This window comes from Callorhinus ursinus, unplaced genomic scaffold, assembly GCF_003265705.2.
Source record: "Callorhinus ursinus isolate GAN/ISIS: 27379988/994484 unplaced genomic scaffold, GSC_fseal_2.0 scaffold13, whole genome shotgun sequence".
Classification (NCBI taxonomy): Eukaryota; Metazoa; Chordata; class Mammalia; order Carnivora; family Otariidae; genus Callorhinus; species Callorhinus ursinus.
This window is the reverse complement of record NW_027397075.1, coordinates 48009199-48019446: the sequence shown is the minus strand read 5'-3', so window position 1 is coordinate 48019446 and position 10248 is coordinate 48009199. Positions and strand designations below refer to the sequence as shown.

Sequence of the window (10248 nt, the reverse complement as noted above, 5' to 3'; positions counted from 1 at the left end):
AGCCACTGAATATTTCATGTTAGTGAGGCTTTGCTGTGTTACCCTTTCTATTTCTATTGCAATTTTTACCCATTTTTTCCCTTCCACAATACTATCCTATAACCTGGTCATCCTGTACACCTAGCAACACTTAAGTCGCGATTTCCCTTTAAAACACCTTTAGTCTTCATAACCCAACCTAGTATAGGAGGGGAGGCCACATGCACAAAACAATGAAATAGATATTAAAATTAGTTTATTTTTCTACTTAACTTTTAATAAATGAGAAGAAACACAGTAGTCTGTCTCATAAAGAACATTTATAATACATAACAATCCATAAAGCCTCATGGTGAGGTAGGAACAGCTTTGGAAAACAACGCACGGTCATAAAACATACAAAAAGTTAGGTAAAATGTTGCAGCACTAAAGGACATTTTATCTGCATCTGCATTTAATGAGATGATAATTGCATTTAACTGTGCCACATCTGGCCCAAAGGACAGGCTATGGTCGACACAAAACAACACAACATGGAAGTTTCATAAAGAATCACAGAATACATTGATACACTTCATTGTGCTGTTTCAAGGCAGGACCATAACACGGCAATTTGTGTCTTTTTATATATAGCCACATAATAATTGTATGTTACATTCCCTTCAGCATCTTTTTGCCAAAGACACTGGACCACAAAATTTTTGGTTTAAAAGTTTAAACTGAATGACATACAAAAGGCTCTTGTGCCAGTGAAAATGACTGCTAAATATTCCAGAGCTTGTTAGTAAAACAAAATAGCATCGCCACATAGTATCGGTAGAGCTACATCAAAATAGTGCTATTACAATTCCCGTTTCAGATGGCCAAACACTGTATTTGAGTTTTCCATCTAAAAAGCAACCAGAAAACCTCCACCTTCCCAAGAGTTTTAACACTGTTTTATGCCTTAACTGAAACTGAGTATTTATTAAAATAAATATTTCTATATTGTAGAATTATTCTCCCTATTTGTATATGTGTGAAAATCTTAAGACAGCAGGTAAATGACATTTATATCATTCAAATGATATCTGCTTATAAACAGTAAAAGAATCTTCAACTTAATACCAGTTAGCCTACTAAATACTTCACATTACGTTCCATAGGCCCTTTTCCCTCAAAACTTTCAAAAATTCAAAATTAACTGAGCATGTTAATAGGATACAGGATACAAACATGTTAACATAGTCTTCTACCTACTGAGATTTTTCCAAGGTGCTCTTGATGGAAATTTTTCCTATTCAAATTACATACCTTAGTTAGTCAAACATTGTTTTCTAAAATGCTAAAATTCATACACCAAAGTTTTTGCCCTTTTTTGACTTTTTTTTTTTAAGGTTCTAGTCCGTATTTTTACAATGCAGATGCCCTTCAAAAAACCCTTATTAAACAATCACAAAAGCTGAAAGGTGGCAACAGAGAAGGAAATCTCTCCTTACTAAGGCGGCATTTGGCTTGGAAAAATTGGGAGTTGTTTTATTTCAGGCACATGCAGCACCTCCTTTTCACTAAACTGAGACAACAGACAAGTTTCTAAACACATATCCTAAATACACTGATCTTGCTCAAATATAAAAGAGCCAGCAGGAGAGATGCACCTCCTAAAATTGATGCATTGCTATAAAACAGCATATTTAAATATTGGGTTTAAGTCTCCTAAAAATTCAGGGTATTTCCCTCATTTTCTTTCAGGAAGGAATAAGCTATTTTGGAAATGACACTTAAATCCCACAATATTTAAATATAAAAGCATTTTTTAAAAGATAATGCTAAAAATGGGTTAGAAAGTGCATTGTCAAGAAATAAATAATTCTCTGCTAAAACTCAAAAAAGGTGAGTCAGTGCCCACGGATTTTGCTATTATGACAAAGTCCTTTGAAAAAAGAATTCTATGGTACCACTTTGTTACGTATAAGCAATTTAAAAATTATGAAAAGTGAAATAACTGAAATCTAAAGGCTGTTACCTTCAAAGCACTTCTGGGAAAAAAGAAAAAGCCCTTGTCCCATGCTTATACACCATTAAAAAAAATCCTCATTTAGCTGATGTCTTATACATTATACAACCTTTAAGAAAGACCCAATAAAGCATTTGTCAAGAAAACCCCACTGAAATGTATTTTACCAGTTATCCTATTGTATGTGTCATTACCAAAATGTTTCTGTAACATAAACTGTTTTAAGATCTTAAGAAAATGGTTTGTAGTTTTAAGTGTTGAATCAGGAATGTACGTGATACAGTACAGTTTGAAGCTCTCTAGTTTACCCATGAGATTCCCGAATTTCATGTTTAAAAAATTTTTTTTGCAAAATTCAAAGTAACTTCCAGTTTAGGAATTGAATTACACAATTATCAGATAAGAGTATTAAAAGATCAAGATGTATTGCAAATTGGTGGGTTATGGTTTTGGCCCATTATAGCACATGTGAACTTACAAACTGTGTTCCTAAAATTACCTCATTCTCATTGGAAAAATCGGCTGTTCTTAAATAGGCCCATTGCCAGCAATAGGCTTATACTAGAAAAAAAACACACCATCTACCACAAAAGATCCCTTTAAAAAGTTAACTGTCCAATGCCAACACTTTCATCTTAAGACCCATTAAACAATGAATTATTTCAAATCCCAAAAGATAGCCATCCCAAAAGTAGTCAGCTATAAAAGTTACTGAAGTAGTCAGGATACCTTATTTCTAGAAAAATAGAGCTATACATGATAACTGATATTAATATTCATCCTTATGAGGACAAAAATCTAGTTTCTTCACAAAGCATAACCCCTCTCTGTCAAGAAAAATATAACTTAAATATCCTTAAATAATATTTGTGTATGGATTCGAAACCCATAGCAACAATGAAATAACCAAGAACAATTTCCTGCGTAGATACTGTGGCATCTTACAAAATAAGCCACTATTGCAAGATCTGAGCAATGTCAAGACAGGATGACCTACAGAATCTTAATCATTAATTTTGCCTTAACTTTGTTTTTTAAGAATTTAATATCCAAACTGCATTAACCATTAGATTTCCTTTTTCTCCTACCTAAGTCAATGGCTCCGGGCAAAGCACAAGAACTGCTGGTTGTACTCGAAAAAAGCTCCATTTGAATCCATTCACGATTGGTCACCATGAAATGACTCTAAGTTTTGCTTAAATATCTACAATTTGAAAGATTACACGAATAAGTTTGCATTTAACATGTAACTATCAGATTAGCTTTAATATCCTTAAAAATATTTACTGTATATATTTCATAAGTAAACTTTCAGCTCAATGTTCCTAATGCCAATCTTTCAGAGAAAGTAATGCTGGTGAATATGTCCACATTTTAGACTAACTTTGGTAAAAGAAAACATGAGTTAAAATTCTCCCAATAATTTAAAAAATGTCTGAATACTAACTTACAACAATCTAAATATTTAATTTGGTAAACCTTCTCCCTTGCTCTTACTCTCCGTATGCCCTATTATATGTAAACTGTAGTTCAACTTGTTAATTAACTCAACTGTTTATTTAGAATAATACTCAGCAATATAGAATCCAGGATAGTAACTTGATCTTTAGTATTACAAATACCCCATGTAAAGAAGAAAAATGAACTTTTCCTAACAATATCCATGAGTCATTCTGAAAAACATGCTATGTAATGATTTCAGAGGGCAAGTAAATATTACCTAAAACATCGAAGGAAGCAAACCTGTTGATGATTTTTCAAGTTGAGTGATTATAATTCTAAAAAACAAAGTATAACACTGGGGGAAAAGAAAAGCAGAGAATTCCAGTAACAATTTTAATTTATTTATCCCCCTAATTAATTTTTTACCATGGAAAAACTGGAAATCAAATGTCATTGTTATATAAGGTTTATACTTACTTTGAACAAAAATGTAACATAGTGTTAAAACTGGCTTTCCAAAACTGTTACAGCATAGCTGTACTCTGCACTAATAATCACAAAGTTGTAATATAGAACTCTGTTAGGCAGTCCCATTATGTTCTTACAAAAATAGAATTAAACTGTGTGACCAGACAAGGACTTCAATTACACTACTTGGCAAACTTAGAATTTCAATAGTCTTTTTCCTCTTGCAGTTTAAAGCAAAAGTCAAATATCACATCTTTCTTAAGACTCACAAAGATGATTCAGGTTGTTTGTTTGGCATTTTTTTAATCTCTATCACAACAGCAGGGATGCTTTCAACTTTAGTCCTCCTGGGCTTCTTCTCTAGATTGTCACTAAGTTCTAGACAAGAAATGCTAACTGTTGGGGCCTTTTCTGCATCCTTTCCAGAAGGGGCTTGTGGCCGTGTCCCACAACATTGCTTCAAAGCACACTGAGTTCTGCAGGCAAGTTCACATGGGACTACACTTGATTTAGAGCCTACACTAGCAAATTCAGGCTGAATGGTAGTAGCGTGAATTCCGTGATTATGAAAAACGTCTTTAATGATTTTGGCCACCTGCATGTATGATGTCGGGTCTTCACATTTTATGTGAGCAGTGGCAATGATTCTGCTTCCAGCAAGTTGCCAAACATGTAATTCATGAACTTCCTCAACTCCTTCAACATCTCGAAGTTCTTTTATCAAATTTTTGATATCAATTTGTTTAGGAACAGTTTGTAGAAGAATAAGAGCAGATTCCTTAAGTAATGGATAAGTTGTGTAAAGAAGTATACAAACCATTACAATGCAAAGAGTTGGATCTAAATATAGCACCCAGCAAGGACCGGCCTCATAAACTGTTGCATGAGTACTATTAACTATTTCTACAAATGCTTTGCAGGGGTCAGGGGTACATGGATTCACACAAAACTCCCCTTCAGGACAACCCTTCCAAGAAAAGTAAAAGACCAAGGCATTTACTACTACAATTACTGAACCCAAAGCATCTCCAAAGACATGCAGAAAAACTCCACGCATGTTAAGTTGTCCAGCCTTATCATCATCTTCCAATTCCACATGGTCAGGTTCTCTGATAAGATTCCCATTCACTTGTACTTCCACCGCATCATTTCTGGACTTTTCTGGATCTACAAAGAAAGAAAAAATGCTGTATCAAATACATTTAAAGTGTTTACACAAACCTCTTCATCTAATTCCATTAGTGAAAGAGGTGAACATTTTTCATGGAACGCAATTTAAAAATGTGCCCAGGGCAGTTTAGTATAAACTAACGTATTGGGAACAAGCCAGGGCATAACGGCCAGGGCTAAATCAAGTCATTGGGAAGATTATTGCCTCCCTATTCTAACCACCCTCCTACCCTCCCCACCTCCAAAAAAAGTTCATCTTTTCTGTGAGGGGGTGGGGGTGCTGTGAACATTCCGCTATGCTTTTTGGCATATACAAAAAGAAAACATAAAATTGAATGCTATCTCCCACAAACTTAATGCAACTATGGAGAAGTCTACTACAAATGCCTGATTTGACCCACAGCTCCAGTTACTCTTTGTCCTGAAGGTGTTGTGGCTAACTCAAACTTTTATCATGAATAGAAACCACAGAATCTCCTGGTGGAGAGGGTTTAGAAACTGACAGATCAAATATAAACCCAACAACAATCATAAACTTCAGAAAAGTTGAAATAAATGATCTCCATCTACTCTACCAGTTCTTAAACCAAATGTACCCATATTTTAAAGGAATTATTGTATACACACCAGAGCAGCTTAATTTTCTTTGGAATAACACCTTGCAGAGTGGGAGTGAGGGGAAATTCAATTGTTTATTAAACCTTTTCAGTGTACAAGTTCAATTTCATTAACATGATATCCTGAATCTTCAAAAAAAGAACAAGTTGTCTATGTAGTATCATACCACTAAGCAAATAAATGTAAATGAAAAGAAACTGGAAGGAAATACACCAAATTGTTAACGTCATTACAGCCTGGGTAGTTGGGCTTTGGTTGATTCCTTTTCCCAGGTCTTTTCTTTCAACATTTTCCAAATTGCCTTCAAGAGCAATTATACTTAGAATGAAAAGCATCCAGTAAAAAATAAGATGAATAAGTTACCATCACTTTTATTTTAGTATGATTTTGCAAAGTCCTAAGTGAAATGTTAAACATGACCAAACTGGTCCTAAATCTAGGATTTGCAGGATCAGGCTCAGACTTTAGATAATTAACTGAAATACACATTGCCATTCTTAAAAGAAACCACTAACCAGGGTTTTGAGCTCAGGAAAGTCAATGGCTAGACGGCTCTGAAGGTAATACTGAGAAACTTGTTTAAAGGGCACAAGAACTACTTGGGCAGGGCAAGGTTTCAAATGGCCAACAACTGAGGATGAATTGAGGATTATCTCCGTTTCCCAAGGAGGGGCGGCCAAGAAATTTACTTAGGAAGCACTTCTGATTCTGTGAAAACCAAAATCAGACAGTCTCTCGAAAGGACTACTCCTAAGGGCGGCCAAGGGCAGCTGTGGATTGCAGCGGGCTGACGGCCACCTCGCGACCCTTTGCCCACTCTCCAAACCACAGTCCCCACCGCCACCTCCAGCCGCGCGCCCCGGGTGCTAGCACCCGGCCGAAAGGGGTCCTATTTCCTCGTGTGCCCCGCGGGTGCGGGACCTGGAGGGCTGGAGGCGGCGGCGGCGGCGGCGGCGGCGGCGCGGGCACCAGGGGGCGTGCGGGCCATCCCGCCCAGGGCCAGGCTAGGGTCCGGGCTTCCCCTGACCCAGCCACCTGCGGTGGCCACTCTCTCCTCACCTGACCGGTCCAGTTTCAGCCCGTTGGAGTTGCTGCTATTGGACACCAGGGTGTTGGTCTCCTCCTGGTCGGGCCTCTGCTCGCCCGGGGTCACGTTGTCGTCGCTGTCCCCGGTGCGGCTGCTCTTGCCGCGGACCCCCTTGGGGAGACCGTGGCCGTGACCGTGACCCCCGTGCGAGTGGCCGTGGCCGGAGTCGTTGCCGAAGCCGCTATGATGGTGGAAGAGGCAGAGCCCCATCACGTTGACCAGCAGCCCGGCCACGCCGACCCCGAGGACCACCAGCGGCTGCTGCATCTCGTGCGGCTCGATGAAGCGCTCGATGGCCTCCAGTAGGATGGCGAAGCAGAGGCCGGTCAGGAAGATGGCGTTCACCAGAGCCCCCATCACTTCGGCCCGGATCCAGCCGAACGTGTTCTTCTGGGTGGCGTGGGTCCGCCGAGCGAAGCGCTCAGCCACCAGCGCCACCACTAGCGCCAGCACGTCCGACAGCATGTGAAAGGAGTCGGAGAGCATCGCCAGCGACGAGGTCACCCGGCTCACCACCACCTCCAGCACCATGAACATGAAGGTCAGCATCAGCATGCACACCAGCCGGCCCCGGTTCCGACCCCAGCACCCCATGGCTGCGGCTCAGGGGGCCCTCCGAGCGCGGCCCGGCGGCTACACTGGCGGTGGCGGCGAGTCGCCGGCGGCCGGCGACCCGGCGACGGAGGCGGAAGGGCGGCGCGGGGCTGTCGCCGCCCGACCGGGCCGTTCGGGAAACCGCTGAGGGGCCTCCGCGGCCGGACGGGGACGAGTCCGGGGTCAAGCCGCCGAGCCCCCGCGCCTGCGGGCGTCCCCGGCGGGCCGGCAGCGCGCAGCTCCTCAGGCGTCGGTGCTCAGAGCCGGCGCGGAGGCCCGGCTCAGCCCCAGCAGTCCCCACACCCACAGCGGGGAGGCAGAGGCCGAGGCGGCCGAGGCGGCGGCGGCGGCGGCGGCGGCGGCGGCGGCGGGGCGCTGGGGCTCCCGAAGCCCGGGGACGAAAAGCCGGAGCAGGAGCAGGAGCAGGCGGGCAGCGGGGGCGGGCGACGGGCAGCTCCGCGCTACGAAGGCTCCCAGCATCTGCAGGGCTCTCCGTGCAGGTCTTCCCTTAGCTCGTCTCTTCAGCTGTGGCTCGGACCGGGAAGCCGACGCCTGAAGAGCTAAAAAGGCGGCGGCCACGGCAGCTGCACTCGGCCCGGTCTCCGGCGCCTTCTTCGCCCCCCCGCCTTTGCAGACGGTTTACAAAAAAACTTTGCTTTGCACTCGGAACCCCCGTTTTCACACGGACCCGAGCGTGACAAGGCCCCGACGCCCCGCCCACCAGGCCCGGCACGCTTCCCCATTGGCCAGAACCCCCTCACGACAGCCTCCGCACTCCGCCCACCCGCGCTCGCTATTGGGTGGAAGCTCGGCGGGGCGGGAGGGGGCGGTGTCGAGGCTCCAACAGATGGGGGCGGGGCCTTTCCCTCCAGGAGCCGGGCGTGGGCCGGGGGCCGCGGCCGGGTGCAGCGGCGGGCGTCGTGGGGGAGGGTAGGGGGCGCGGGCCGCGTGCAGCAGGAGGGGGAGGGGCAGGCGGGCTCCCCCGGCGTAGCCGGGCCGCTGCTCAGGCCGTGCGGGTCCTCGCGGCGCCCCGCACACCTCCGGGGGCCGGGCAGCAAACAGACTTTGATCCTCCGAGCTGAGTCCACGTGGTGAAGGGAGGCTCGGGAGACAAGTTGACCAAAGTAAAGCCATTTTGGTATTTAGGCTGACCCTTAACCTAAAAGTCAGCAGGTCATAAAAAGAGTCACAAGATCCCACTCATGGAAGACCACAAGACCCGACTCCCTCTGGCAGTAAAAGTCATAGAGGCTGGACATTCTTAAAATTGCTCCCTGTGGGTAATTCCACAACCTTAAGACAACAGAAAAACTCACCGCTCAGTGTAAATGATAAAGTTAAGCAGTAAGCCCCTTTCTATACGTCAGCCAATTAAAAAAAACAACTTACAAAACCGTTAGAGGCAAAGGGGGGGTCTTCTTCCTCACCTGGGAGGAGAGACCGCTACTTTATCTATGAAGTAGCCCCTTTCTTCTAGATACACCTTTGTCCCTTTCCCTAAATGGCTTGCTCTTGAATTTTTTCTCCGCAAAGCCAAGACCCACTCCCCCCGTCCCTCCCCCGCCTCGGCGAGGGGCCTGAGACCCTCCCTCTCGCGGCCTCCACCGGCCGGCATCAATAGAAGAGACCAGAGACCCTGACCGCTGTGTGACGGACGGCAGACAGGGAGGGGGAGCCGGTGGGTGCGGGGCTCCCGGGTGCGCCCTCCTGTCGGGAGACCCGGGATGAAGCCGACACATTCATAAAGCGAGGGCTGCTGCACACTGAGCTGAGTTAGACCTTCCGAGCGGTCCTGCAAGGGGCATGAACTGAATCTTTAAAAATGTTTCAGTAAAGCAGACCACCCGTCTCAGCACCATCCCTAGGAGACCTTGTGTAACATCAGATATTTCTGTCACTGATTATCTAAGGACAATTTAGGGTACAGACGTCAAGCAGGAGCAACCCGGGTTCTGGCCCTCGCTTTGTCACTATAAAGCTGTGTGACTTTGGGAGAGTCAACTAATCTCTCTAGACCTGTTTCTTCATCCATAAAGTAAAGGATTGGGCAAGAGGAACTCAAGATTCTTTCTCAGTCTAAAATTCTAAGGCTCTATGATTTAACAAACATTTTATTTATAGGCTACAAGGAGCTGAACCCTGTGTTGGTTGCTATGGGGAAGGGGAGGGGCAGTTAAGAATACAGAAGAATGAGCTTCTGGCCAGGTGGAGGTAAAATATAAATATATAAAATGTTTAAGTTACCATGAAATACTCAATAAATTGTGCCAACCCGAGTTTAGAGTGCATACATATACACTGTGCTCTGAGTGGAGATTAGTTCATCTGGAAGTGAAGATTTCCTGTTCCTAAAGTGGAGGGGTGGCTGGAATCAGAGTAACCTAAGCTGGACCCCAAAGGCCTCACCACAGCTCCAGAATGGAGGAAGAACCCCCATGTTCTGGATTGCTACAAGACAAAGGCAGTGCTAGCCAGTGCCTCAGGATCTATATATAAGGCTAGTTTGGAGCCATGTTATTTTGCATTTTAAAAAATATTTCTATTTCTGTTTTTTTATTTTTTTTTCCCATTTGTATGTGGTGTGTTTCTCATTTTGCTATCCAAACTGCAGAGCTGGATCCTCATCTACTATTTCTGTTCGGCAGTCATAGAAAGAAACGAGAGAAGTTTCCAAGACAGTAGAAAAGGAGGATTGATAGGATTTGATGATGAATTGGGAGGGTGCAAACTGGGAGGAGAATTTAACAAAGATATTTCAAATGTTTTAACCCGATAAGGAAAATATGGCTTTAAACAAGTGAGGAAGCTGGGGGAGAGGGTGGAGGGAGGAGCTGATTTTAAGGGGAAATAGCCCATTTTTAATGTGCTAAATTTGAAATGAAATCTGGATGGT

The 10248-nt window shown here is 44.1% G+C and overlaps 1 protein-coding gene across 1 annotated transcript; it reads right to left on the bottom strand.

Moving 5' to 3' along the window:
- Positions 1 to 218: 218 nt before the first annotated feature.
- On the bottom strand, positions 219 to 8055 carry SLC30A1 (solute carrier family 30 member 1). The gene is made up of 2 exons (XM_025877815.2): positions 6734 to 8055; positions 219 to 5053 (listed from the first exon to the last, which is right to left on the bottom strand). The coding sequence occupies exons 1-2, from the start codon at positions 7353 to 7355 to the stop codon at positions 4152 to 4154; spliced, it is 1524 nt and encodes a 507-aa protein (XP_025733600.1). The 5' UTR covers positions 7356 to 8055; the 3' UTR covers positions 219 to 4151.
- Positions 8056 to 10248: the final 2193 nt, after the last annotated feature.

What these genes read in the sequence shown, in the direction of transcription:
- SLC30A1 (XM_025877815.2), bottom strand. Translation starts at nt 7,355, where the DNA reads ATGGGGTGCTGGGGTCGGAACCGGGGCCGGCTGGTGTGCATGCTGATG. An exon ending in GCTGAAACTGGACCGGTCAG is followed by an intron (nt 5,054 to 6,733) that starts GTGAGGAGAGAG and finishes CTTTCTTTGTAG; the next exon opens with ATCCAGAAAAGTCCAGAAAT.